Source organism: Peromyscus californicus, unplaced genomic scaffold, assembly GCF_007827085.1.
Source record: "Peromyscus californicus insignis strain IS unplaced genomic scaffold, ASM782708v3 Scaffold_7__1_contigs__length_154581171, whole genome shotgun sequence".
Classification (NCBI taxonomy): domain Eukaryota; kingdom Metazoa; phylum Chordata; class Mammalia; order Rodentia; family Cricetidae; genus Peromyscus; species Peromyscus californicus.
In genome coordinates, this window is record NW_026294595.1 from 131,437,231 (window position 1) to 131,460,378 (window position 23,148).

Sequence of the window (23,148 nt, forward strand, 5' to 3'; positions counted from 1 at the left end):
GATATTTAAGCTGTCCTAGTTAGCTTTTTGACCAACCTCACTTTAGAGTTCCCTGGGAATGGGAACCTCATTTGAGAAAAATGGCTCCATTCAGCTTGCCTGTAGGCATTCTGTAGGGCACTTTCTTGATCAATGATTTCTGTGGAAGGGTGCTGCGCACTATGGCTTGTGCCTCCTCTGGTAGGTGCCCTGGATTGTATAAGAAAGCAGATTGAGCCGGGCGGTGGTGGCGCACGCCTTAAATCCCAGCACTCGGGAGGCAGAGGCAGGCGGATCTCTGTGAGTTTGAGGCCAGCCTGGTCTCCAAAGTGAGTTCCAGGAAAAGCTCAAAGCTACACAGAGAAACCCTGTCTTGAAAAACCAAAAAAAAAAAAAAAAAAAGAAAAAAAAAGAAAAAAAAGAAAGCAGATTGAGGAAGCCATGGGTAACAAATTGTTAAGCTGTGCTCCTACATGGCCTCTGCTTCAGGGTCCTGCTTCCAGGTTCCTATCTTGAGTTTCTACCTTGGTTTCTCCTGATGATATAAAATGTAAAATATAGATATAGATGTAAAATGAAATAAACCCTTTCCTCCCCAAGTTGCTCTTGGTCATGGCCTTTATCACAATAATAGAAAACAAACTAAGACAGAAGCCTCAGGCAAACTGGGCCGTCTTTGACTTCTCACATCACAGTTCCTATGCCTTAGGTCTTCGTGTGTGTATGTGAGAGAGAGAGAGAGAGAGAGAGAGAGAGAGTGTGTGTGTGTGTGTGTGTGTGTGTGTGTGCTGGAGACTGAGGATTGAACCTAGGGTCTTCAAGCACTCTACCACTAAGCTATATCCCTAGTCAGTTTTTTCTTTATAACACAGGACTACTCCATATATCCAGAACTAGTGACAAACATGTGATTCTTTTTTTTTTTTTTTCCGAGACAGGGTTTCTCTGTGTAACTTTGGCCTTTCCTGGAACTCACTTAGTAGCCCAGGCTAGCCTGGAACTCACAGAGATCCTCCTGGCTCTGGCCTCCCGAGTGCTGGGATTAAAGGCATGTGCCACCACCACCTGACCAAACATGTGATCTTAACAAACACCTGCTCTCATTCTTTTTCTATCAGATCTCAACTAAAGTGATCTTTACAATGCCAGAAGATAGTAAAGCTTCACTCAAGGTATCAGGACCTTTTGGTAGGCTATTTCAGATGAAAAACAACAACAACAACAACAAAAACCAATATATTTCCACATTGGTGAAATTAAGGTTTAAGCTTTCTTATCATTCAGATACATTCCAAAAAAAAGTATGTCATATGAAGGTTCCAAAGATAAATGTAACACAACAGTACAGGACTTCATAATAAAAGAGAAAAGCAGGAATATAGTTTTTTATTGTTGATTTTCAGGGCTGAGGACTGAACCCAGGGGCCTCACACATGCCAGGCAAGAGCTCTACCACTGAGTTATAGTCGAGGTTCCAATATAAAATAATAATAACAATAATATAGTAGTAGCTATTATTATTGTTGTTGTTCTGGGGATGCAAGCATTGCACAGCACACTTGTGGAGATTAAAGAGCAATGTTAAGGTGTCAATTCTCTCCTTCAGCTTGCTGAGGCAGGGTTTCTCTTGCTGTTTTTGCTATACTGTATAATCTAGGCTAGCTAGACTGTGAGCTTCTAAATTCTCCTGTCTCTGTCTCCTGTATTGATGTAGGAGTGATGGGATTATAGATACATACCATTGCATCTGGGCTTTCTAAAATGTTTATTACATTTACAATATTTATATATTTATGTGTAAATAAATTTATATTTACACATTTATGGGGTGGGGGGCAGGCATGCCATGACACGCACATGAAAGTTAAAAGACAACCTGTGAGAGTTTGGTCTCTCCTGCTATTCTGTGGGGTTCTGGAAATTGAACTCAGGTTGTCAGCCTTGGCAGTAAGCATCTTTATCTGCTAAGCCATCTTTCTGGCTGCTTATGGCTTTTTAAAAAAAATGGGTTTTAGAAATTGAACTCAGGTTATCAGGCAGTAACTGCCTTTACCCACTGAACTATTTCATTGATCCCTTGCTAGAGTATTATTGTGTCTTGCATACAGTGTATATATGCACACTACAGAACACATTGAAGGTCGGAGGAGACAGCTTCGTGGTGTACTTTACGCATGGTTCCAGGGACTGAACTCAGGTTTATCAGGCTTATGTCGCAAGTGGCTTTTACACACTGGAACCATTTTACTGGCCCCTGCTAGACTATTTTTAAGCCTTAATATTTGCGGTGCTTTGAAAGAAAATGGCCTCCAAAGGGAGGTGTGGCCTTATTGGAGTAGATGTGGCCCTGTTGGAGGAAATGTTGTCACTATGGAGGTAGTAGGCTTTGAGGTCTCATATATGCTCAAGTTACTTCCAGTGAGACAGGCCACTTGCTGTTGCCTGCAAGTCAAGATATAGGACACTCAGCTACTTCTCCAGCACCATGTCTGCCTGCATACAACCATATCCTGCTATGATGATAATGGACTAAACCTCTGCATATGTAAGCCACCCCAAGAGAAGCCCTAAAACAATATTAAACTTAATTTCACTTAAATCTATACTTATACTTACATATGAAAACAGTACTTGTCTAGAATGAGCAAGGCCCTGGGTTCTATCCCCAGCTCAGGGGTAAAGGGGTGCAAGACCCCCAACACACACACACACACACACACACACACACACACACACACACAAAGCAGAAGAAACGGATGGTTTAAACTTACTAACTTTTTGGTATCTGATGAAGGCAAGTGCTTCCATGCTTTCAGAAAGGAGTGCACACATAATATTTCTGAAGTGCATTACACTGAGTCCCCTGTCACTCTTACCTCAATGACATCCTTCTAGGTAAATTATATTAAAAGCAAACAACTCCAACCATTCAACCAGAACCTAAACTACAACTAAAGTCAGATTAAATTAAAAACAACTAAACTCAAGCTTGACTGACTCTACTGTCACAAAGTATCAAAAGTTCTAAAGACTTTTTGAATCTGAGTAAAAATGACTCCCATGCACACTAGGCTGATTCTATCAAAAGAAAGAACCAGCTAGAACTAAAACTCAAGGACAGTGCCTGCCCTTGCACAGCAAGCCTCATCTAACCTGCCAAATAACCTCAGCTTTGAGGACAAGCTGACTCCTTAAAACATGTTAGTTCTGGACTTATCTGGGGAAAAGTAAGTAATGGATTCAGGAGGAGCCAGTTTTTCAGTCCCAATCACTTCATGTCCTCACTTGGAAAATAGGAACAAGAAAAACCATCCTATAACATTGCTTTGCTTCTCTAAAACATACATTTCCAAGATCACATCTGTTTAATAGATACTCTATCATAGGTGACTAATAATTATAATAGAATTGGTTTGCCAATGCAAAAGCTATTTTTAAATAAATTTCTATACAAGAATTGAATAGACTGGTTTTTCCTTTTGATGCTAATGCTATAAAGACTGTACTTAACATAAAATAACTCTTTGCTGATGGATATGCAGGATGGCTGAATACTGGAAACAAGGAGTACAGTTTGAAGTGCCATCCTTTCCTGCCAATACCCTTTGAGTCGACTTCATGTTGTTGCAACGGCACAAATCCCAGAGTGAGAGAGTCAGGCTGTGTGGGCTTATAAGGTTCCCTGTATATCTGTGTGTGTTCCTTTCTTAGATTTCTTTCTGGGGTAGTTAACAGATAAAGTCAGTGAGTAGAGAATGGATGGCTCATTTTTATTGGTTTTCAAATTGGCAATAGTAGATTATGAAGAACAGTACCATGTAAGAGAATACTGAGTTAGGATAAATTTTGCATTTCCAAACATTTTAAAGCCAAGAAAAATTTTCATTTTGTATTAATAATAGTTTGTTTTTTGGTTTAGGAAACAATTTTGCTATTAAAATGTCTCTTCTCCAAACTGCCCATCATCTATTTTATCTGCAGTCTGGTGACAACCTTCCATCACTGGTGACAAATGAGTTCTCTGATATCATTTGAGGGGAAGGAGATCTCAGTCACAAAGAGACAGCTCAACCAAGTAACCTATAGTCATTAGACAGGTTCCTAGAAGGCACTATTTGAATATGATAGCAAATCATTTTAAATAAACTTGATCCAATGACTAAAAGAACACTAGTGAGTCATGATTAGTATGATGAGCACACTTCTAGCTAGATGTGTGGCTCATGTCTATAAACCGAGAACTCGGGAGGGTAAAACAGGAGGCACTGTCATGAGTTCAAGGCCAGCCTTGGCTACAGCCCCTGCTTCAACAAAAGAAAACAAAATACAAACAACAACAATACAAGATCTACTTCTCTAAGACCACTGGCACAGGGAGGAAGGCATTGTAGGGACCCTGTACAGAGCCTCTTTGGTGCTTGTACAGTCCTTACCTGGCAGTCAAAGTCCTGGAAGTTTCGTGTGCCATTCTGTCAATGGAAGGCAGAAAACACAGTCAGTTTCCCCAAATGTGCAGTAAATTTAGTTCACAATGAAAGCAGTGCACGTGCAGACTCCTAGTTCTCATAAACTAAAATGATTCCCATTGAAAGGCTTTGGAGAGAGGGTGGGTGTTTGATATGCTACTGCAGGCCCCATTTTCAGAGGTGAGATTAACATGAAGATAAAGCCTAGTCATCCAGCAAATCTTGTCATATTGTGCCTTCTGTGGAAAGAAAGCAGTAAGGATGTGTAGGAAGAGGGTGAAACGTGAACCACAGTCTAAAGCTCATCCTCAACACACGTGGAAGTAACTAGAAAGAAAGACATTGGAGGCCACACCAACAGTGATGGAGAACAGAAAGAAGGTTCCCAGATCTAGAAATCAAAGCAACAACCGGGAAGAAGACAAAGCCAAGAAATGAAGATTCCCAATCTAACTTTAGCTAGATTTCTTTAAGAACAGCAATGTCAGCCGGGCGGGTGGTGGCGCACGCCTTTAATCCCAGCACTCGGGAGGCAGAGCCAGGCGGATCTCTGTGAGTTCGAGGCCAGTCTGGTCTCCAAAGCGAGTTCCAGGGGCGCAAAGCTACACAGAGAAACCCTGTCTCGAAAAACCAAAAAAAAAAAAAAAAAAAAAAAAAAAAGAACAGCAATGTTAGCCGGTGGTGCACGCCTTTAATCCCAGCACTCGGGAGGCCAGGAGGATCTTTGTGAGTTTGAGGGCAGCCTGGTCTACAGAGAGAGATCCAGGACAGGCACCGAAGAAGAAGAAGAAGAAGAAGAAGAAGAAGAAGAAGAAGAAGAAGAAGAAGAAGAAGAAGAAGAAGAAGAAGAAGAAGAAGAAGAAGAAGAAGAGGGGGGGGAGGGGGGGAGGGGGGGGGAGGGGGAGGGGGAGGGGGGAGGGGGAGGGGGGAGGAGGGGGGAAGGGGGAGGGGGAGGAAGGGGGGAGGGGGAGGGGGGGGAGGGGGAGGGGGAGGAGGGGGGGGAGGGGGAGGAGGGGGGAGGGGGAGGGGAGGGGGGAGGGGGAGGGGAGGGGGAGGAGGGGGGGAGGGGGAGGGGGAGGAGGGGGAGGGGGAGGAGGGGGGAGGGGGAGGGGAGGGGGAGGAGGGGGGAGGGGGAGGGGGAGGGGGGAGAAGAAGAAGAAGAAGAAGAAGAAGAAGAAGAAGAAGAAGAAGAAGAAGAAGAAGAAGAAGAAGAAGAAGAAGAAGAAGAAGAGGAAAAAGAAGAAAAGCAATGTTGGGAAGATGGCTCCCAGTTAAGAGAGCACACTGTGCTAGGCATGCCTTTAATCCCAGTATTTGGGAGGCAGAGGCAGGAATCTCTGAGTTCGAGGCCAGCCTGGTCTATAGAGCAAGTTCCAGGATAGCCAGGGCTACACAGAAAAACCTTATCTCAAAAAACCAAAAGAGGGGCTGGAGAGATGGCTACGTGGCTAAGAGCACTGGCTGCTCTTCCAGAGGACCCAGCAACCACATGGTGACTCACAACCATCTGTAAAAAACCAAAAGAATGCACACCACTCATGCAGAGGACATGAGTTCAGTTCTGGCACTCATGTGGGGCAGCTCACAACTACCTGTAACTCCAGCTCCAGGAAATCCAAAACCTCTGGCCCTCTGCAGGCACTCCCACACTTGTGCACATATCTACATACACATGTGTATACATATATATGTATATATATGTATACACACACACACACACACACACACACACACACACACACACACATAACAAACCTTAATTACAAAGGAAAAAAGAAAAGCAATGTTAGGGGTTGGAGAGATGCCTCAGCAGTTAAGAGCACCTGCTGTCTTGCAGAGGATCCAGGTTAGGTGGCTCACAATCACCTGCAACTCCAGTTCCAAGAGATCCAATGCCTTCTTCTGGCCTCTGTGGGAACTGCACATATACAGACAGGCTCACACACAGACATAAATAAAAATCAATGAAATTTTTCTAAAGAGCAATGTTACAGAAGGAAAGAAAAACAAAACGGAGTTCTTAATAGACAGGCATATTAATTATATTCTATGAAATTGCTGATAAGAAAAAAAGAGGGAAAAGAATCACTGAATCATTAAAAAAGCACAACATATCTAAAAGCTCCAAATGAAATCATTAAGCTTCTGGAAGGGGATTATATGATCGTAATGCTTGAGGGAATCAGTGGAATGATTCAGAGGCACATCTGCAGTGTTTAAGCCGCCAAAGTTGAAAGAGTACAACGTAAGAGTACAAAAAGGGTAACAGGTGATGTATTTGGAAAAAGAGAGAAAAACCCTTCTGACTTGATTTTTCATAAAGGATAAGCCCGTCCCTGAAAAGCTCTTACTAGTTAGACTGTTACATAATGGCACATGTGTTTTTCTCCCCAACAGCCTCCAGAAGGTGTGGAGCTGCAAATAAGAGCCTTTCTCAACACTGCCTTTCTAGATATACAACGCTCAAGAAGCTCATCTTAGAAGCGGTTCTCCCAGGAGCCAGAGGTGCAGCTGGTGGGTGTGGCTATTACAGCACCGGCCTTGGTGTATTCAAGGTCCCTGGGTTTGATTCCCAAGACTAAAAAAAGAAAAAAAATACCATTCTTCCTGATCCCACCACTTACCCAACTGACAAGACAGAACAAAGGTTGAGGTGGAGCCTATGGGTACACACACCAAAAGAAACAGACTACCCTGCCCAGGAGAGGAGCTAATAGAACCAGCTGGGGTAATCTGGATCAGTGCAATACAATATGGTAGCCATCAGTTAGATGAAGAATTCAAGTTATGCACGTATATATGTAACTTTTTCTGCATTGTTTTTAATTTTGTTTTGTGAGACAGGTTCTCACTATGCAGCCTAGGCTTGCCTTGAACTCACAATCCTCTTACCTCCTGAGTGCTGAGATTACAGGTGTATGGAATATACCTTGCTATTAGGTTTAAATAAAAAAAAAAATCAGTTTCTCAGCTGCATTAGCCATATCTAATGCCCATGTTACTGGGTAGCACATACACACAACACTTCCACTGTTGCAGAAATATCTGTATAATGCTGTCTGATGACCTTTTGAAGGAGTAAGATCCTAGATAAACAGCCTTGGGTTTTCTAAGATGTACACAGTAAAGTCACAACATATCAACAACCACTGGGAAACTGCAGATGCCACAAATAATAAACAAGGACAGAGAAGGCTAGCCTAAGCATCATTTTTTACTCAAAACTGAATAAATAATTTTAAAGTCTGATATAGTTACAGCATGGAAAGACAGCTATGATAACCATGCAGATGAGATAGGATAGCACATTCCAAGGAAGGCTGCTATAAGCAAAAAGACATCATGGTGTTATGTGCCTCCTACTAGTCCGACAAGATACAGACAAGAACTTCTTCAAAGAAGCCACTGCATTTCATTTCCAGTAAGACTATGAAAGACCAAAGGAAGGGTCCTTGCACAGACTAAAGTAGATGGTTTCAGTAAGAGATAAGTGACCAGCAGGTGAATTCTTTGATTTATGCAGTAAGCAAGACAATTTTAAAAAATTAAGCAAGGCCCATGCCTATAGTCCTATCCCTTAGAGACTGAGGCAGGATTGCTGAGAGTTCAAGGATGATTTGAGATACAGTATGAAATCCAGCCCAGCTAGACTATGAGGCCTTGTCTCAAAAAAAAAAAAAAAAAAAGGACCAGAAAGAAAATACCAAACATCTATCTCTGCAGAGAGTTTGTGAGTGATTGTAATTTCTTTAATGCTTTTCTGCTATAAGCATGTGTTTCCCTTTTGTAATATACCAAACAAAAAGGATTTGTACAAAAAGGCATAGGTTTAAAGATGGGCCACATTGGGCAGTCTTACAGTGTTCCTAAAGGTTCCTTTAGGGATTATTTAGAAAGATTAAAGAAAAATCACTCTAATCTGACTGGGCTCTTCGGGAGCAGCTGTCACTGGGTGTATGACTTCAGATTCCTTGTGATCATGTGATAGCAACCACAAGGCATTTTGTGAGGTACAAGTCTCTGAGATGAGCACAAGAGAAATGCCAAATCAGAAACAGCAATTCCTTCCAGAAATGTCAGCTATCTTGTTTGTTGAGGAATTAGGAAAAATCTTACTCAAGTGTACAAACTCGACTCCCAGGAAAAAAGGGTACTAATAATAAATTTTTCATTTATTTATTTATTTGTGTGTGTGTGTGTGTGTGTGTGTGTGTGTGTGTGTGTGTGAGAGAGAGAGAGAGAGAGAGAGAGAGAGAGAGGAGAGAGAGAGAGAGAGAGAGAGAGAGATGCAAGACCGCCTTTGTGCAGTGCTCTGAGTTTCATACGTGGCTCAGTATAAAGGTGTTTGCACAACACATCAAAGCCCTGAGTTCTAACTTCAGCACTACAAAAAATTAAACAACAAGCAAACAAGAAAACTATAAATGCAAAGCAAGTAATTCCCCCAACTGAGTAAGGAAAAAGCAACTAAGAACTGGTTAAAGAAAGGAGAAGAGTATGTAACACAAATAAGTAAAAAAAAATTGGAAGGGAGAAACAGTAATCACTAGAGAGAAGAGAGATGTATTTTCCCAATACCATGTCACATCAAGAAATGTAAAAAGTGGAACTGGAGAGCAGACTCGGTGGTTTAGAGCACTGGCTGCTCTTCCAGAGGTCCCAGCATACACTTGGTGGCTCACAACTGTCTGTAACACTAGTTCCTGGAGATCCGACACCCTATTCTGAACTCTGCAGGCATGAGGCATGCTATGGTACATTTATACACATACATGCAGGCAAAACAAGCATATGAAGTTCTGAGAGGCAGAAGACAATGGCCACAATATAAAGAAAGACGAGCTAATAAGATCTTGAAAGCAACACCCAAAAGAGACCCAGGGAACCCGCCTGTTCTGTGTGCTCGAAGCAGGGAGGGGGGTCTATGTCTGACTCACCACCTATTCTTGGTCCTGACACTCAGCAAGTGCAAAACTGTCATCTTGAAGAGGTTATGAACACCTCAAAAGAGACAGAGAATTTGAGGCAGACGCAAATACCAAAGAGGGAAGGAACTAACATGGGGATAGTAAGTTGTTACAATAATAAAAGTTTTAGAAATAAATTGATCTCAAAAACAAAAGGACACAAAAATTGACTGCCAAGTGTTGTAGTATACCTGTAATTCAACTTTATATGAATCACTGAGGCAGGACAACTACAAATTACAGGCCAGTCTAGGCAACTTAGCAAGATTCTTTCTGAAGATAAAATTTTTCTAAAGGAGAGCATGGCTGGAGATGTAGCTCTGTGATACTAAGCTTGGGTAACACACCAGAAGCCCTAGGTTCCACACTTAGGGACAAAAGCCAAAACAACAGAGAACCTTCTAGAGAGAAGAAAAACATAGCATCTCTCTTAAAAAAAAAAAAAAGCAAAATGAAAATGGAAGCGTGAACAAGCAGTTCAAATAAGCTCAAAAAATACCCCATTTGTTTTTAATTGAGTAAAACAAACAATTAACATACGTCAATAATCAGTGTTATTTCAAAGCTTTGAGATAGAGCTATATAGTTTAGGCTCGCCTCAAATTTATGATTCTTCCACTTTAGCCTCCTCAGCAAACCATTTTCTGAGGAGAAATATGTTCAAGCTGATAATCCAAGATGAGAATGAAAACTCTGTATGTATGTATTTTAAGCATCTATATCAATCATTATTTCAAAAAATAACAGACTTCCTAAATAAATCCATGGAGTCCAGCTGCTATGATAAGACTGTCATCTGTAATCAAGCTATCACCTGCCGACTGCTGAAAAAAATACAATTTCAACTTTGAAACTGACACTTACACTACACACTACTGGGCTAATGCTATAGGTCGTAGACTCCTGTGTTAAAAATTCCTTGAGCACTCTGATAGGCTGTGGCTACGGTTTGGGCTCTTCTCACAATCTCCTGTTCCTTGAAATTGGTTGACAGTCACCCAGTCTGTTGTGGTGGCATTGATACCTTCTTGGGAACCCACTGCCTGCCTCAGTCCCATTGAGGTCATTTTTACAGCAGTTGTGACAATTGTCTCAGCACACTAAGACATACCCACCTTGTAGTGCATACCAGAAATAGCACCTCAGAATACTCTCTGATGGAAATGTCAACAAATGCGATTTTAACTGCAGACTTGGCGGGGGTGGGGGGGTGGGTGGGGGGTGGGGGGTGGGGGGTGGGGGTGGGGGTGGGGGGAGCAGTGCTAGAGATTAAACCCAGGGCCTCATACATATGAGATGTGTGACCTACCATCAAGCTATCCCCACACACCTTTTCTTTTCTTTCTTTCAGAGCACACTCCTTCTCCTGGTTCCCAGAAACTCAGAATATACAGTGATCAAGTTCTCATTGGCCAGGGCCAACAGCTACAGTAGCAGGGGCATCCCTAAACCTGCCTCTAATTAACTCCACAATATCTCTTATCATTTCCCTGAGCCAGATTTTTCCTGGAATTTTTTCATAATCTCAGATTCTAAGCAAGCAACACCATCCACAATGAGGCTTGATCATAGTAAGTAAATATTGCAGGCTCACCTGGGACTGCTAGGGAACTTAGGTACTTCCTGCCCTTTTACACACCCCTTCCCGACACTCCAGCTACTCAGCCTTTAACCAGTAACCCACCAAATAGGGCAGACCCTCTGGAAACCGTTATTAAATTTAAAAAAATGTTATTTTATTATTGTATGTATGTGTATTATTGGAGGGGGAACATGTGTACCACTGCATACATGGGGAGGTCAGAGGACAAAGGGCAGCTGGTTCTCTCCTTCCACCTTCACATAGGATTTGGGGATTAAACTCAGGTCATCAGGCTTATACAACACGTGCTGTTAAGGCTGAGCCATCCAATCTCCTTCCACCCCATGCCCCACTCCACAAACAATCTTTAAAAAAGTAACCCTGACACAAACTCTTCTGTTTCTGTTTTCCTGGAGCTTACAAATATGTTGTTCCTAGGGCCTGGAGAGGTGGCTCATCAGTTAAGAGTGCTTGCTGCTCTTCCATGGTCCCAGGTTCCTAACACTCACATGGCAGCTCACAAGCATCTCTAACTACAGTTCCAGGGGATCCAATGCCATCTTCTGGTCTCTGTGGGCATCAGGCACACAAATGTTGCATAGACATACATGCAGACAAAATAACCATATCAATAAAAAGTAATTTTTTAAAAGTTGATCCCAGAGTTCTCCCTCTTACAATTCTTACACCCTCCCCTTTCCCTTTGCTTACATGCCTAGTCATCAGTAGAAAAACAAACCTTAAACTACAGTATGAATATGAGTTATTTCACAATTTATTGTAATAATCAAAATAAAGCAAATAGCTTGTTTCCATCATCCCCTTGGGTATTTATTCCCCTTCCTGATATATCTTCAACTGTGGCTTCCTATTTGTTTTTTGTTTTTGTTTTTGTTTTTATACCTGGCTTCTGGCTTTTACTAGGCTCTTTAGTATCTAAGCAAGTAGGCAGACTAGAAGACAGGGAGAATGAAGCATGGTCAACTCTCCTGCTTGGTATGAGATTTGCTGGGTGAGGTGGCTGAATAACAAACAAGCAGTAGCGGTGGACAGCAGGAACAGCATCAGACCCCCAGATCAGGGCCAGAGTTAAAAGTTAAAGGTTCTAGACTAGGTTCTATTACTTTAATAGACACTGGCTTTGGACAAGTTATGTGCCTCATCTGTAAAACAGGTGATTATTTAGCAAGAGGCTAAGAGAATAATATAATGTTTGTTCTTTTGTTTGTTTTTATGAGACAGGGTTTCTCTACACAGCCCTGGCTGTCCTGGAACTCACTATGTAGACCAGGCTGGTCTTAAACTCACAGAGATCCACCTGCTTCTGCCTCCCAAGTGCTGGAATTAAAGGTATGTGCCAACATGCCAGACTGGAGAATAATATAATATTTGTAAAAATACTCTGAAATTGGCTAAATATTTTTTTTTTGAGACAGGGTCTTATGTAGCCCTGCCTGACTAGCCTGGAACTCACTATGTAACTCAGACTAATCTTGGGCTCTTGACAACATTCTTGACTCTGTCTCCCAAGTACTAGGATTTCAGAGGTAAGCTACTATGCCTGGTTTTTCTTTTAAGACAGGATCTTGCTATGTATTCTAGGACTTGGTGTTCTCTTATCTCAGCTTTCTAAGCACTGGTATTATAGTCTGTACCACCACATTTATAATGCTATTTGAGAAAAAAAACCCAAAACACTCATTTATCTATACATTCTGTACTGGTGGTAAATTCTTTTCATCACTGGAGCCAAAATAAATATGGCAAATTCACCCACTTCTTGACAATTCTGAGCTATAGACAAAAATTACAGGCATACTAAAATAAAATGGGAAGAATACCAACGAGTGATGAGACAAGTTAACATAAGTGTCTCTTAAAATATATGGAAAATGTTTCCTTATGGTCACCCAGGACACGCTTCTCTGCAGTAGAGTCTACATTTCCTTTAGCTCCCTGAAGCCTGAAAGGGTTTGGCGATGTCTTAGGCTAAGAGCAAATCATGAAGAAAAAGATGGGGTAAATAATATACATCTCTAGGTTGCTCCTTAAAGAGACAAGAGAAGTCACACTGGCAAAGTCTACCTGGTTCCAACAGTTGGCAGAACATTTCAAAACAGGAAGGACTTGGGTTTCAGTCCCAGCTCTACCACTTACTGACTGGGAAAGCTGGCCTGTCAATCAGCTTACTTTTATCTGCTAAGTGAATATTAATACTATTTCAAAGGAATAATCTGAGTACTAAGAGAGAATGGATGTAAAGCATTTGGCACATAAAAAGTACTTAATAAATAAATAATAGTTGGATAGCCTGTACCCCACAAAAAATGAAGGGAGGAAGGGAGGAAAGAGAGGGAGAGAGTGAAGGAGAGAAGGAAGGAAGCCAAAGGAACAACAAAAGTGTCTTAAGGCATCTATCCATTCAAATCCAGTGCCAGTGGTTGTCATCCAGGGACCTTTTACCCCAGAAGATATTTAGCAATGTCTGGAGACTTTCAGTTGTCACTAGGGGAGAGCTAGCTAGTAGCATCCAGTAGATACAGGCCAAAGTTGCTGCTAAACATTCTACAATGCACAGAATAGTGTCCCAAAGAATATCTAGTCCAAAACAACATCGGTGTCAATATGAAGAAATCCTGCGAGCATTATTTGGAGCTCAATCTAGAGAGCTCCTTCCTCTTTTAGCTTTATTTTACTCAGCAATATGGAAATACCATTATCTGTGCTCTCTACCTCACCAAGCTATTTAGAGCATCAAATGAAATGGTGGAGATGGGTGAGAGGCATTTTCCTCATCATTTTCTTTTACAACATATACAAAAGTACCAACTTACTGAGCTAAGCTGGCAGTTTTCAAATACCAAGGAATCCCTGCGATCAGTGAACATGGGAGGATATGAGGTATAATTCTCTGATAATGCCACTGTTCAAAGGGAACTCTTGTCTACTCAGTCTGAACACGGGACTTTCATGAATAGTAAATGGGACAGGAATATGTCTCAGGGAGAGGAAGAAGCAAGATGGAGTGTGGGAAGTGGATGGAAACAGGACAAGCATATCAAAGAGGAACTGACAGATGTTAGGGAGTGAGACTTTGCTTGGTGTCAGTCTATTTGGGTCACAAGGAAATAACACAGATCCAAAGACTTACAGCAGAAAGTTAGTTGCTCACAGTTCTGGAAGTCGCAAAGTTTAAGATGGAGGTTGTGGCTCAGTTCAGTCTCTGATGAGGGCTCTTCCTGCTTCACAGATAACAGCCTTCTCACTGTCCCCAGTGCTGGGATTATAGGCATGCGCCACCACTGCCCAGCATGATGGTTAGTTTTAATTGTCAGCTTGAAATGCTTTAGAATCACCTGGGAAGGCAGTCTTGATGAGGAATTGATTATCTAGACTAGGTTGGTCCCGTGTTCAGACTGAGTAGACAAGAGTTCCCTTTGAACAGTGGCATTATCAGAGAATTATACCTCATATCCTCCCATGTTCACAGGTTAACAGGGGGAGGCCACCAACCCTCAGATGAGTCACTATATTTCTGCCCTTATTGAATTTTAATCACTTCTGTAAAGGTCTGTCTTAGGTTTGTACTGTTGCTACAATAAAAACACCTGACAAAAGCAACTCAGCAGAGAAAGGTTTGGTTTTAGCTCACAAACCAGGTTATCCATTATCACTGGGATGTCAAGAGCAGAGAGAGTGAGAACACACATGCTTGCAGTGCTCAGCTTGTCTTCTCCTTTTTCAGATAGTCCAAGACTCAAACCCAGAGAATGGCGCTGCCTACTTGTAGGTTGTCTTCCCTAATCATTTAGCACAATCAAGACAATTCCCCACAGTGATGCCCATAGACCAACCTAGTCTAGATAATCAATTCCTCATCAAGACTGCCTTCCCAGGTGATTCTAAAGCATTTCAAGCTGACAATTAAAACTAACCATCATGCTGGGCAGTGGTGGCGCATGCCTATAATCCCAGCACTGGGGAGGAAGAGCAGGTGGATCTCTGTGAGTTCAAGGCCAGCCTGGTCTACAGAGTGAGTTCCAGGACAGGCTCCAAAGCTACACAGAAGAAACCCTGTCTTGAAAAACAAACAAACAAAACAAAAACAAAAAACTAACCATCACAAGGCCTCCTCTCCAAAAGTCACATGTGGTGTGGGTTAAAGTTTCTGTGCATAAAATTGTGGGGGGACGACACAATTCATTCTATAATGTTAAGGCACACATCAGACCTAGCTGAAACATCCTTGTAGTCTTAGAAAGGTTCAGACATTACTCCAGGGATTTTCTTTGTGTAAATTATGTGTATGTGCCTTTGTGGGAATATGTGCATGAGCATGCAGGTGTCCATAGAGGCCAGAAAAGGGCATCAGATCTCCTGGAGCTGGAGTTATAGGCAGTTGTGAACTGCTCAACCTGGATGCTAGGAACCCAACTCACATCCTCTGCAAGAGCAATATACATTCTTTACTGTTGAGCCATCTGTTCAGCCCCAATTCAGTACTTTTCTATAGGCACAACCACCATGCCTTTCCTTCTCCAACTGCCCTTTCTGTGATGTACACAGGCAACTGACTTCTGCATTTAATGCCTCCTCAGCCATCTTGTGGCTTTTCAGGGCCAGGGAAGGGCATTTATTTGTGTCTCAGTCTTCAAATATCTGAAGTCAATGGGGCCATTTTTCTAACACTGGCCAATCAAAATCAACTATGGTCCAGTCTCAATCTTGGGAGCTTTTAAAGATGCTGAACAGCCAAGACATGGCATAAATGAGAATCCAGAGTTCAAGGCCAATCTGAACTGCACAGTGAAACCCTGTCTCAAAACAACAATGAAGATGATGGGGGTAAGTAGCTTTGTGGATGAACACTTGACAATCATGTAAAAGATCCTTGGTTCAATCCCTGTTATGAAGAAAACAACTAAACTATATACCTGACCAGTCCAGTAAGGTACTAGTTGGGAGGGATGACTCAGCATCAGTGATTTTTACATCTCCCCAGGTAATTCCAATGAGAAGCCAAAGCTGACACCTACTGACCACAGTCTTTACCCCTCAGACTGGTCTGGGACCTTCATTTTTAAACAATCCCTTACCTGATGGTTAGCAAGATTGAGTGCAGGTTATTTAGTTACTGAAGCTAAACGGTCTGCTTTCTCCTGCCTTGAGAATATTCATTTCTGTGGCCAGACATGAGCTTTACAACTGTAGGTTTTAGTTCCTTCCTCCTCTTCCTGCACATTATTTTAGGTACAATCCTCCTTATACATAGAAAGATGATACTTAATGGATAGAGATTTCTGGAAACATGTTGGGGGAGGGCAGCAGAAGTCAAGAGGGTGTTAAAAAGTATAGACTGCCAAAGGAGAGAACATGAAGTCTAGTGAAAGTCAAAGGAAGGAGTGACAGAGAGAAGAAGTCACAGGGATAAGTATGGGGCTGGCAGGATGAATATAATTTAGTAAAAACTGTAAGTCAGCAAATGTTATAAAGAGCCTTGCTTCGGACAGACAAAGATCATTAGCATCAACATTGTTTAGTGCTCTCACCCTTCCCCACCCACTCACCTTATCCACACACTCTCTCAATTTTTTCTTTTAAGGATGTTATGAACTCACACCAAGCTATAAAGTACTTTGACAGAAGACTAGGACAATAAACCAAAAGAACAGTGTAGGAAAGCGTTTCGGATGTGTATACTGAACAGGGAGGACAAGAGGGATCTATTTGTCTTGATGTTTGGTACCTCACACCATGCCTTGTATTTGGTGAGTCCTAGTGGCTGTCAACTATGCCATTCATCATGAAATTCTCTAATGCTAAAAAAAAATGTTGTATATTCTGTCAGGCATGGCAGTACATGCCTTTAATCCCAGCACTAAGGAGGCAGGGGCAGGTAAATCTCTTAAGTTCAAGGCCAGCCTGGTTTACACAGGGCTATACATAGAAACCCTATATCAAAAAACCAACACCCCTACCACCAAAAAATGAGGTATACTACTGACACCTATCTCTGATGAAAATGGTGATGTTGACCAAAAGGTCACATTGTAGACTTAACAAATTTTAGGAGAGCATTGTAGCCTGTATCTATCACTAACCATGCGTGTTAAAATCTCCTTATAGAAACTAAAAGGTAAAGCATTTGGATCCTAAATCCAATGGCACCTTTACACTTTATATTTAAATTGGCCACATTATTTTTTCCCTTTTAGATCTCTATAAAGTAGGAAAACTTCAAAAAAAAAAATGACTGCATATTCTCGTGGAAAAGAAAAGGTAGGGAGACACCAAAGAGTAGGTTAAGAAATGAGTTTTTACAAATATTCCCTGTTGTATGGTATTTTGTTTGTGTTCTGACAAATAAAGCTTGCCTGGAGAACAGAGAAGCAGAGAAGCAGCAACAGTCACTTCTTATCTCTCTGGATCCTCTGACCGAATGGGGTGAGCCCCTCCTGTCTCCATGAATCCTCAGACTGAAGGGGCAGCCGAGATCCTATCTCACCCATCTTATATTCCTGTCTCCACCTCCCCAGTGCTGGGATTAAAAGTATGAGCCACCACTACCTGGCTCTGATTCTCTTTTAGACTGGTTCAATCTCTTGTAGCCCAGGGTGGCCTTGAACTCCTGATTTTCCTGCTTCCTCCTTCCAAGTGCTGGGATTAAAGGTGTGTGCCACCATTGCCTGGCCTCTTTGGTTAACTATTGGCTAACTCTGCCCTCTGGTCTCCAGGCATTAAAAATCAAGCTAATATTTTACCTAGTATTCTGATGATATAAGAAATTAATTAATAGCAGAAGAAAACCATCTGTATATATTTTAGCTAAAGCAAAACAGTCTTTACCTTATCATTTAGAAGTGGTTTGATCTCTGTGAGTTGAACATCCTGAAGTTCATCCATGAGGATGGCTTAGAGTAGATAAGTCTCAAGAATGAACCAGTAACTCTGAAACAGAAGAGATGGAAGAGAAGACAGATGCTCAAGCTGGTGTTGGAAACATAACACGTTATTCATTCAGATACTGGAATTTGCTCTGTGTATATCATGTACTGTACAGGGGGCAGCAGACACATAGTGGAGGCAGACAGACTCTCAAATGGACTATGTTATTCTTCTCCTCTGCTATTCATACCTTTCCACAGCTTCCCATCTCCCCTCCCCAGCCCTAATGTGGGGAGGATCTGTACCTTGCTTTTGACTAACAGAATGAGGGAAATGTAATAGAATGTACATGAATACTTTTAAGGGTTACATTACAAAATATCTTAACATCTGTCTTGCTGAAAGATGATCTGCCCTGTTGGCTTTGTTGAGCCAGCTGACACGCTCTAAGATGGCCATGAGGCAGGGAACTAAGCTCAGCTTCCCTTAAGCCAGCAAGGAGGGAAAAAAAGAAAGCGAGACCCTAGGTTCAGTATCTCTACAAGAAACTGAATACTGCCAACAACCACATGACTCTGGAAACAGATTCTTCCCCAATGGAGAATCAGCTGAGAGGTAAACCAAACTGACACCTTGTTTGCAGCCTTACAAAGGATCCATGATGCCTTGAGATAATAAAGGTGTGTGGTTTTAGATTACTAAGTCTGTGGTGATATTTTAATGAAGTAACAACAAATCCAATAGACTTTGCACTCATGCAGTATATATCTTGGTTCTTAAAGATGGGTAAGAGAACAACATTCTCAAACTATGCTCTGGAAGCAACCATGTGGAGAGTGGGTTAAGGAAGGTTAACAACTCAAAGTTAATGATGTAGAATAGGACCCTGAATTAATAATAACAATGGCAATGAAGAGGAAATAAATAAACAACTATTTACCAAGGAATCACAGCATGGATAGGAGGATGGTAGCTGACTTCTGAGATGGCCTTCTATGAGTTCCATGATCCCTGATTCTTGATATTCACACTCACTTATAATCTCCCACCCAAATAAACCAGGAATGACCTACATTACTCATAGAATATGAGGGAAGTACATAATAAAATGTGACTTTTTAGAGTTCTATTACATGGGCATTGTAGTTTGAGCATTGTAGTTTGAGCATGGGCATTGATGTTGAGCTTCTATTGCCAAGAGAGAAAACTAGTATAGTGTGAGGGCATACACAGACCTCTGGAGGTCCATGTGGAAGGGATTAACACATCAGTACTAACCTGCTAGCCATGTGAGTGATCTTGCAAATGAATCCTAAAGCCCCAGTCAAGAATTTAGATGATTAAGCCATAGAAACATCTGACAGCAACCATACGAGACATTGTCCAGAACTGCTCTGCCAAGCCTGTTTCTGTGTTTCTGACTCACAGAAACTATAAAAAATAATAAATAATTTTGTTTTGAAGTGATATGTTATATAGCAATAGGTAACCAGTAAAGGGAATAAATTGTGGAATTCAAAGAAAGGAAGCCGCCTAGAGGGAGATAAGGTAGCTAACCAGAAAGCTTTCCTTCACCCCACCATACAGTCATGGGTAGACTGAACACTGGATACTGCAGGCACATGATTCTCACCCTGACTTCAAAGGTCTAGACTTTCTCCCTTTTCTCTTGTCCCTGGATCCATCAAATCAGCAAAAATGCTAATTCAATGAGTTTGGGATGTAGCCACTCAACATCACTTACTGGGGACCTACTGTGCAAAACACTGGGAAAGATCAGAAGGGAATAAAAGAACAGAGATGACAATGGTTTATAAAATGATAAATAAAAATAAGAGACAGAGTTCCAAGTGGAAACAATTGCTTCTAATTGGTGAGAATTAAGAAGGCCTCAGAAGAGATTGGTGTGTTACAGATGCTGGACTCATGATGGAATTATATCTGATTAAACCCACTGTGAACTGAAATTAGACAAAATGATTGAATACAGCTCTCCTACTAAACATCACAGCTTAGCAATGCAGTACACTACAGTGTATCTGCTGCTTTTCCCCATGCTCACACGATTGGTGATGAGGATTGCTGCCTCTGTCCAGCATGACAAGAGGCATTGTTCTACATATCACTAGCCTAAGAAACAGGTAGAAACTCAAAGCTCAGAAGGTATAGCTACTTTTCTAGCACACATGTGACCCTGGGTTCAATCTCCAACTCTGAAAAAAAATGGCCTGAAATTTACTCAATTTTTGTCTTTGTTTTGTTTTTTTGAGACTCAATTTTTGTTTATTAATCATACAATAAACTGTGGCTGCTTTTCATTTGGACTTTATATGACCATTCAGACCAAGTGAAAATAACAGAATAATGAAAAGATACTTTACTGACAGTTTTTCCATGTAAAGATAAACCTTTTACTACTACTGGCAAGGCAGAGCCAGGAGGACCAAAAGTCTGATGCCATCCTGGGCTCCACAGGAAGAACCTGTCTCAAAATAAACACCAATTTTAGTTTGCCCCCATGATGTTCTTTTTTTTTCACATGTAAAATGGTGATTTCCTGACATTGTGTTTTCCATACCACCTGCTTTATTTCCTAGTTCAATTCACTCACAAGAAAGCAGCACCAACTTCATTGTGGGTGGGTGGGCCCGTCAGGGAACCTCAGGTTCAAAATCAAGACATCCGCTTACTGCTCCCCTGCATTTTTTGTTTGTTTTCTAAGGCAGGGTTTCATATAGTCCAGGCTAGCCCCAAACTTGATATGTATCTGAGACTGTCCTTGAATTATTCATCCTTCCGATATTAAGTGGTGGGATTACAAGCAAGTGTCACCATGCCTGGCCATCTCCTGCTTCTACAACAGGAGAAAGTGAGATATCTGTGCCAGCACACTTAGATGCAAACTACAGAAGACTGTCCCCCTAGCTGGGCAGACTAAGGAAGGACTGCTGGAGTTGCTCCAGGGTTATTTAGAAATTGGCAAGAAGACAGGAGCATTCACCTTCCACATATGAAGGGACCTACTGCATTCTTTTTCCATCTTGGGCCCTTGCCAGTGAGCAGTTTTATAATATCTATAAGAAAAGTAAGATCACATGGTGGAAAACTCCATCTCCAGATCCCTCAGCTGCACAGACTGGCTCCCTCCTGGGGATCTGTGGCCTGCAGTTCCGGCATCTCTTGCCAGGTCCCATCCTGGCACAGAAAGGTTGGTATATTTTCAAAAGGTTGGTAAAGATTTCATAAGCTACAGTAGACAACAAATGTTTGCCCTCTTTCCTAGTCTAGAAAGGAAGTAAGAAGAGTGTTAAAACCCAGGCACCCTTCAACTGAAGGAAAAGGAGAGGGGCAAAAGTAGGCACCAACTGCATGCCCAGAGTTCTCTAAGCATCTTATGGTTAACTCTCACATCAGTCTTCCCAGGGAGATATTTTCATTTATTTTATAAGCAAGAAACTTAGGCTTGGACCAGTTTTCGGAAATTCTACGTGTAAGGGATAAGGAAATGACTTATTTTTTTTTCTTTCTCCACTATATAATAATGTCTGTACCAGGCCCCACTAGCTGGTTATGGGAACCTGGATCAGTTCCTTCCTCTCCACCCACACGATGGCACCCCCTTGAGGTAAAGTCGATGGAAGCCTAAAGTAATTTTATACATACCAACAATGACTCAGACCCCTTGGAAATGGAGGTTTGAGTCATCACATGAGGATAAGAACTCATTCTTTCAGTAGCTAATTCAGGGCAAGGAGAATATAAAATAAGAAGAGGGGAATTAAATTCCAGCTATTTCTTGGTAGCCAGTTTTAGAAACAAGGGCTACTTTTCACTTGTTAAAATTGTGTGCTTCAACCTTTAATGTACACTCTCCTGGGGCTTTTTATCAGTTTTGAGGGAGAATAGTCTAGCATATGATCCACCACTAAGGACTGAGATCACCTGAGATGAGAGGGTGGATTGAAGGAGCGATCACTGACAACATCTTTACTAGAGATAGTGAGATGGGCAGAGACTGTATTATTTTCATTCGCCATCTTCCAAGAAGAATATATTCACTATTCTTTATATAATAAACTATATGGATTTCAAAAGACTCAATAGACCAGATCAACTAGAAGGAGAATACGCCAGAAAGAACGGTTTTTAGGAAAGGCAACAGTCTTTGTGAGTTCAAGTCCAGTCGGGTCTACAAAGTGAGATCCAGGACAGGCTCCAAAGCTACACAGAGAAACCCTGTCACAAAGAAGGAAGAAAGGAAGGGAGGAAGGAAGGAAGGAAAGAAAGAAAGAAAGAAAGAAAGAAAGAAAGAAAGAAAGAAAGAAAGAAAGAAAGAAAGAAAGTCCAGAGATGCAAAATGCAAGCCTTTGTCCACTCAGAAAGTAGAAGCCTGGAGATACATGGACACTTATTGTGCCAAAGAGTCCATAAGGACATCAGGAGTGTACTTCAGACCTAGGCAGGACCATAACTGGCTGAGTGACACTGGGCAAAGCATTTTTCCTGTCTAGGCCTCAGTTTCTCTATCTGTAAAGGAAAGAAGTTGGGCAGAATGATCTTTTTGTGTCCTGGACAGGACTGACATTCTGACTTCTCCATAAATGTGGTACTTCATATTTTCCTCAGGGTGAATGCTCACCTTATAATTCATATTTTACTGCAATTCTAAGAGGTCAACCAATTAGCAACCTAGTATGAATCAAGAACTTGGTAAAGGTCACTCAGCAAATCAGCAGGCAGGTACATTTGGTCTGACTCAAAGGAACACGGGAGTCTGTGCTGTGAAATTTCTAGCCGTTAAAAACATTTTTTAAAGCAGTAATAAAGTACTGTCTTATTTCATAGCATTCTCCCATGACCAAAGTAATTTGTTATCTTTGGCTCTGTCTGGACATACTGACACCAAGATACTCATTTGTATTCTAGGGGCAAAGTCAATCACTTTTGGTTTTGGCAAGATTGCAGACAGATTACCAAAACAGAATGAAGGGAGCAAACACGAGGCACAGTAAGGGAGAATGAGCTGGAAGGAGTCAGTTGCAGCTAGTCCTGAAGCAGTTACAGGAAGAGGCAGGAAGCATCCAGAGGATTGGCCAGAACACTGGGTTAGCATGCAGACTCACATGTATTTACTCTCTCTCTCTCCCCTAATAGCTCATTGGATATCATAATGAAAAGTAGAGGTACTGGCATCGCTGCTATTACAAAGATGAAAAAACTGAGGCTTAAGAAGACAAACGGGGCTGGAGAGATGGCTCAGTGGTTAAGA

At 41.7% G+C, this 23,148-nt stretch overlaps 1 protein-coding gene and 1 non-coding gene across 6 annotated transcripts in view; both read right to left on the bottom strand.

Moving 5' to 3' along the window:
• LOC128100835 (protein NDRG3) overlaps window positions 1-23,148 on the bottom strand; it is a 68,926-nt gene that overhangs the window by 31,996 nt on the left and 13,782 nt on the right. For 2 of the 5 annotated variants that reach the window (XM_052723530.1, XM_052723527.1), the window contains exons 2-3: window positions 17,841-17,942; window positions 4,413-4,448 (exon numbers count right to left, since the gene is read on the bottom strand). In XM_052723530.1, coding sequence (XP_052579490.1) covers window positions 4,413-4,448; window positions 17,841-17,897 — 93 coding nt within the window. In that variant the 5' untranslated portion in view covers window positions 17,898-17,942. The remainder of the gene's footprint in view (window positions 1-4,412; window positions 4,449-17,840; window positions 17,943-23,148) is intronic. The other 3 variants (XM_052723529.1, XM_052723531.1, XM_052723532.1) reach the window with 2 other exon arrangements.
• Window positions 10,744-10,827, bottom strand: LOC128102745 (small Cajal body-specific RNA 18). The gene has a single exon (XR_008215509.1). It is a non-coding gene; the product is annotated as a small Cajal body-specific RNA 18 (non-coding RNA).